This window comes from Pteropus alecto, unplaced genomic scaffold (assembly GCF_000325575.1).
Source record: "Pteropus alecto unplaced genomic scaffold, ASM32557v1 scaffold97, whole genome shotgun sequence".
NCBI lineage: Eukaryota > Metazoa > Chordata > Mammalia > Chiroptera > Pteropodidae > Pteropus > Pteropus alecto.
The window spans coordinates 875,411-881,592 of NW_006439713.1; the positions used below are offsets into that span (position 1 = coordinate 875,411).

General features: G+C 55.1%; 1 protein-coding gene across 1 annotated transcript in view; it reads right to left on the reverse strand.

Moving 5' to 3' along the window:
- The window catches only part of ABCG1 (ATP binding cassette subfamily G member 1), a 51,249-nt gene extending 45,073 nt beyond the window's left edge, over window positions 1–6,176 (reverse strand). The window contains 2 exon segments of the mRNA XM_006916725.3: window positions 1–63; window positions 6,094–6,176. The exon segment at window positions 1–63 is cut by the window's left edge and continues 6 nt beyond it. Of these exon segments, the coding sequence (XP_006916787.1) occupies window positions 1–63; window positions 6,094–6,135 (105 nt within the window). The 5' untranslated portion in view covers window positions 6,136–6,176.
- Between the last annotated feature and the right edge of the window lie 6 nt (window positions 6,177–6,182).

Genomic DNA, 6,182 nt, shown 5'->3' on the forward strand with positions numbered 1-6,182 from the left:
CTCGTCCACCGAGACGCACACCGACTTGGGCTCCGTCATCGCTGCGGAGTAACCGCTGGCATTCTAGGAAGAAGCACCGAGAGAGGTTACAAGCTACGTCAGGGGAACGAGCACCAGGGACCGGCCATTAGGCTCGGGGTCCCTGGAGAGTGGCAGCAGCACCTGCCCGTGGCGTGGGAGGACGCGTGTTTACCTAGAGGCGTCTGTCGTCGCTAGCCATCTCTCCTCCTTCTGTTAAAAAGTGCTTCAGATAAGATACTGAACCACCTACCAGTCTTCCTTTGGAATCATAAAATCTAATCACCCAACCATAATAAATGAATCACCCGTCTCCATGAATGAAACACCGGCCACCATAAAAAAAAATTCACTTATTGACAGTCCACCCATTCAAATCCCAATAAAGACGCATGAGGCTCCTTAGGAACGTGTAATTGGAAGTTTAGTTTAAAACAAGCTCTGCCAGTGCCTTCCTCAGGAAACCTCGTCAATACTCCTCAAAGGCAGTGACACCAGCTGAACCTCTGGGTTTTACGGGAGACGGCGTTTGCGTTTTCCTTGTAAATCTTCTAAGTCGCCATTGTATCTTAATAACAGCACTGTAAAAAAGCTGATGTTTCTTCTCTGTTACACAGACAAGGAAACGGAGCGTAGACAGTTAAGAAACTTGCTCTGAGCCCTACATGCTAGTGGGGCAGAAGCGACCCCAGAACCAGAGTCATCAAAAAAACCTCAAAAAATCAAAAAAACAAGATGGGTGCTCTTTCCCCCTCATCGCTCAAACACCTAAGGTTTTGCAGCTACATCGGCTTTGAAAGCTTCCGTGGAGGGTCCATTGAACCGTTACAGATATGCCAAGAACCAAAAGTGTTTATGCAGAAAAAGGAATGTACTTTTCTAACGGCCTGGCAACCCCGAACAAGTCCATGTGCGTCAGGTGCCTCGGAGACTCAGAAGGACATGGGGGAAGGAATATTACGCTATGCTTTTCTAGCCGTCTCTGGAATCGAGAGAGAACATTCCGCAAGGGCAGGCCTCTGGGGACCTCTCCCACGGCGGCGAAGGCAGCTGGCCCAATGGCGGAGCCCCTCGGTACCCCTCGTGGATAATCTGTGCCCGACCCACCGCAGTATGGCCGGGGAGATCCCGTAGGGTTACTGTCCATTCTGAAGAAAAGCGACATCTTACTGTGATTTTTCCCCCCCCATAATTTGCTAGATATTTCTTGAGCGTTGATAGCTTTTGGATCGTTGCTGTTTCTAATTGAAAATCCAAAACGAAAGCAGAGACTGGAGCTTCCAAAATAGTCCCGGCAAACCCCAGCGACTCGTGTGGCCAACACGAGCCCTTCGCCCGTTCACACGCCCTCCGAGGGAACGCGCCTGTCACTGGAGAGTTGGCGCCCTTTCTATCATGGAACTTAAGGGCTCACACATCTTGGAGGGCTTGGTGGTTTCGGATATTTAAAACACAAACAGAGGGATGAGGCGATGTGGGCGCAAGGGGCTTTTGGTTCTTGTGATGCTCGAAAACGTTGCTTTACCATTGTAAAAAAAACTTGCACCCATGTGCCCCACATCCACGTACACCCCCCTCTCAGGCATGTCACCTCTGCAAAGCTTCACCAAATCAAAATCCACCTCTTTGCCTATAGTACCCTGTGGATAAAAATTAAAGTGCAGAACAAAACTATGACAAAATCAGGCCTGGTTCACTGCTAATGCGAACGTAAGTAGGGCCACACCTTCAGGCATGAGGTTGGGGACGGTCCGTGTCGAAGTCCCTGAAACGGGACCTCTCAGGGCCTTGTCAGGACGCTGTGCCTCTCCAACCCCCAAGAGCCAGCGGCAGGACGCTGCCTCCACATGGAGCTTGCCTTGCCGGGGGCCATCTGTGTCGCGGCCTCTTGACGGAGGGCCGGGAGCTCCTGGCTTTGGCTGATTGGGACGGGTGTGCACGTCCAGCCCCAGTGCCCAGAGCAGGCACCAGGCCAGCCCTCCAGTCACTGGATAAGCCCCTCTGGGGACACACGCTGCTCTCCCATATCTGTAACCCACTCTGCCTCCATAATTGTCCGGGAAGCACCAAATCCTGGCCTTGGGGGTGGTGGCTCCAGCGGGGGACAAGACAGGTAGCTCTGGGCCGGGTCCCCAAGGCCCGTTCTCGCCCCCGCCCTGCTATGGTCTAGTTCTGAACCCACATCCTGTGGGCAGAGTGGCTCTAACCCCAGACCCTCAGCCACTGTGTGCTCACAGCTGGGGGTGGGGAGTACCCAGCAACTCCTCCCCTGCGGTGGCCCCCACGACCTGCACCCCAGCATTCCAGCTGCCATAGACCATCCATATCCTTCTCGGCGCCCACCCCGAGGAGGTGCAGGTCGTGGCTTTCCTTTTTGATGAAAGCTACACAAATACACGGATGAGCAGACATCACTCGGCCCGCCCACCCGCCAGCTGTAGCAGATGCCAGACCTGTGTTCCCATGGGGGCCTGACTTTCCCCTCTACACTCTAAGCCATCTAGTCTCTCACTCACTCAGTTCATTCAACAAACCGAGCACCAGATAAAGCTCTGGAGTGAGCAGTCGGCCAGACAGACCTCAGCAAGCCCAGGCGCAGGACGGCGCCCCAGGCAGGGCTACCTGGGATCAGGCAAGAGCTGTAGGAGACCCAGCAGAGACCCAGAGGGGATTTGCAGAGCAGCCCAGGACAAAGCTGGGTGACCGAACTTATTTGGGAGTAAGAGAGAGAGGCCAGAGTCAAGTACTCACTATCTGGAGTATTAACTATTAATGCTTCCTGCACAGTGGGTAGATGACTGTAAACAATGACCATTGATTCAGCAAGTACAATGTGCTGTCCAGACAACTCCGGGCTGCAGAGGTTATGCCTCTTACCATCTCCCCAACTCGAGCAGGGGCAACGTCATCTCCCCCTCCTCCCTTTCAGGCGTCTAAGGCACAGAGAGACCACCCGACCTGCCATGACGCCCCCGGTTAAGGAGTAGCCGAGCCGGGGGCCGGTGCTGTCCTCTGCCATGTCTGCACCCCGTCCCAGCCAGCGTCCCTAGCAGCACTGGCAATGTTGCTTAGCTTTCTACGGACAAGCTGTAGGTGATCCTGGGTCATCCGGGCCCCCGTCCGTTACGGGGAAACCCCTAAGAAACAGAAATCACACTCCCACCCAATAAACCAGCACCAAGGCTGTGCCCGCCACTGTCCACCTTTCCTCCACGGATGTCCAACAGCCTCGCCCAACCAATAAAATCATTAAGTCCTATGTGACGGGAGGCAGTGACTGTCACTCCGAAACAGACCAGCTCTCTGCAAGCAATCCCCAGATAAGAGCGGCCGGCAGTGCAGGTTCCAGCTTGCTGTCCTCAGTCTCCTGAGCTCATTAAAAGTGAAACAAACGCCTCTTCCCTCCCTACTGATTCCCATTCATTGGACACTTCCCTACCTCACCGAAGCCAGGTCTTTACCTGCCGCCTCCTCGCACAACTCGTGCTGCGTGATCGATGGTAAATGACAGTAAGGCCATTCGCAGGGGCTCTCCTTGGAGAGATCCTGCCTGGGCAGCTGAGAACTTTCCTTGGGTGCTGATTTCAGTATGAATGTGCTCACAGATAGCAATGCCTGTTTAGGGAGGGTCTCTAACAGGCAGCAGCTCCCCCAGGCCATTGTGAGGCTGGCTCATACTACTTACCCAGGGCAGCTCAGTTAGAGGTAAACACTCAACACACACCCACACACACACACACACACACCCACACACACACACACCCACAGCATCCTGGGGAAGGAAGGAGAGGGAAGAGGAACTCAGAGGCAGGCGATGCGGGCGCACAGTCTCTTGCTGCTCTCATGGTCCACTGCCGCCAGCTTTGGTGCCCTGCTAGGTTTGCAGACCCTTCAGCTGGAGGGCAGAACCCCTCCGCCCCACCCCCCGCCCCCGCGCCGTGCCGTGCCCTGAGCACATTAGAGGAAAACACACTGACGAGAATTCTCAAGGCCACCGCCTACAGGAAAATTACCCAAACGCTACACCCTTAACTGAGCAGAAAGCAGATGCCCCGCGCAAGGGCCCTCAGGACGCCAGCCTCGCCATCACCCAAATCTCGCTCTACACTGCCCCAAACACCGCTGTCCCATCAGGGACCATGTGCGCCCCTCCCGCCCAGCTCAGGGACCCCAGCGCTGCCTGGGTACTTCGTGAAGGCACCTTCTCCACACTCACGCCTGGCACAGTCAGTCCAAGCGGGACCCCTCAAGCTGGGGCGATGGTAAAGCAAGCCCCAGAATCCTGGGGTTCTCTCAAGGGCTCCTTGTTTGTGACTTGTGTCAAATTTCTTAAATTAAAAAAAAAAAAGTACAAGGTTTTCAGGGAGAAAAATGACTTTTACAAAAAACTACTTTTACAAAAAACTACATTCCTGGGGGGAGGGGGGGTTTGAGCTCAGGCATCGGCATCTCCATGTGAGAACAAAATACTTGAGTCCCGGGACTATTAAAAATCTTGACATTGAAAACCTCTATGCCTTAAAGCATTCTGGTTCATGGTTTTTTGACACGTATAAGCCACTTCTGCAGCTTTGAAAGGACCTCGAGAGTTACCCAGCATCGAAAAGATGTGGCACTCTCTTTACAACTGACGATGATAATGTCCTTCATTTTCCATTATCAGCATAACTGAGGAATCCCAAGGAGATGGGCAAATGTAAAAGGAAGAATTGCCCCATGCGACCCAAACAACCAGATCAAAGCAAATGCCTTTTCTGTTTTTTCCATCCTCTCCTTATCTGTGAAGAGCTAAGTAATAAAGGGAGAGCAAGCCCAGAGACGGGACGCCGCCGGTGGGTCCCCTGCCACCGGCCCTCCCCTGCTCTACCAACCTCCTTAATGCACCGCCGGCGGCCCCATTCTATCGTTTTACGCAAAATCGTTATATAATGAGCTGGCGAGGCGCGGTATGTTCCACAGTAACCTGTTTGGAATCATAGGATGCCTTTGGCAGAGCAGAGCATGCGCAGAAACCCGCTACTTTTTTTTTTTCTTGAGCTCAAGGCAAGAGGTAACTGTCGGTCAAATCCTGCTGAGCACTGCTGACTTCAATACAGGATGCTAAAAATGAAATAAGGCGAGGGGTGGGGGCGACAACCCAGAGCCGCTGCTGTGCGCTGTGGGCTCAGAGCCTATGGGAAGGAGCTGGCCGGATAGTAAATACATGGGCAGAAGACAGAGGGGTGGATAGCGAGAGCGATATGGGTTGGAATACGTAATACTTTCTATTTGTACTTTAGATGACCTGAAATCTAGTCCGTAAGTACCAAACTGCAATGCCGGCTGCTAGGCATAGGAATGAAAGGCCCTAGGAGGGGTGGGTCGATGGTTATTTCGTTCATTCTGTCTTAATGTGAGTTTATGGAGCTATTATAAATGAGCAAGAGGAGGCTCTTGACCGCCCCTGGGAATAGCATTGCTGTGTCTAGCAATAAATTCGCCAGCACCCGGTGGACCCTCTACCGAGCTGGTACCCTCGGGAGACGTTAGATGAACGCGCGTGACCCCACCCCGTCTCTCTCTAGGGTGCAGGAAGGTGGCCTGCAGGTATCCAGGCTCGCCCTTCGTCTGCCTCCCGGGACTCCGCCTCCCCCTCCCAAGTAGGTCCGGGAGAGGCTGTCCCCAGGGAGCTCTCTCTCGGGGAGCAGCTCCCCCTTTTGTTCCCTCAGACAGTGGTCGACGCTCCGGAGGGAGGCACGAGAAGTGCCCGCTCCCTCAGCCCTGGCCCACGCACGCCGGCAGAGGGATGCGACCCCCTCCGGCCCAGGCTGCCGCCTTCCCCAGTGCGCCCCAGACCTCCGGGCCCCACGCCCCTCAGCCGGAGGCGGACGAGGTCAAGGCCATCTGTCCACTTGTGGGGGCCCCTCCACCTCCCCAGCGTCCCGTGGCGCCAGGTGGCCAGGACGTGGGCGGTGGGAGTCGGGCGCCTCCCCAGGAACCCAGGGGCAGGTGTCAAGGTGAGGGTGCGGGTCTTTGTGTGCTTGCTCTCCTGGAAAACAGAACCAAGCCCCGGGAGCCAAGGATGAGCTCACTCACCATGGCGGTGCCGACCGAGAAAGCGGCCATCAGACAGGCCATGCCCCGGGGGCGGCAGCGGCGGCGGGGACGAGGCGGGGGGCGGCGGG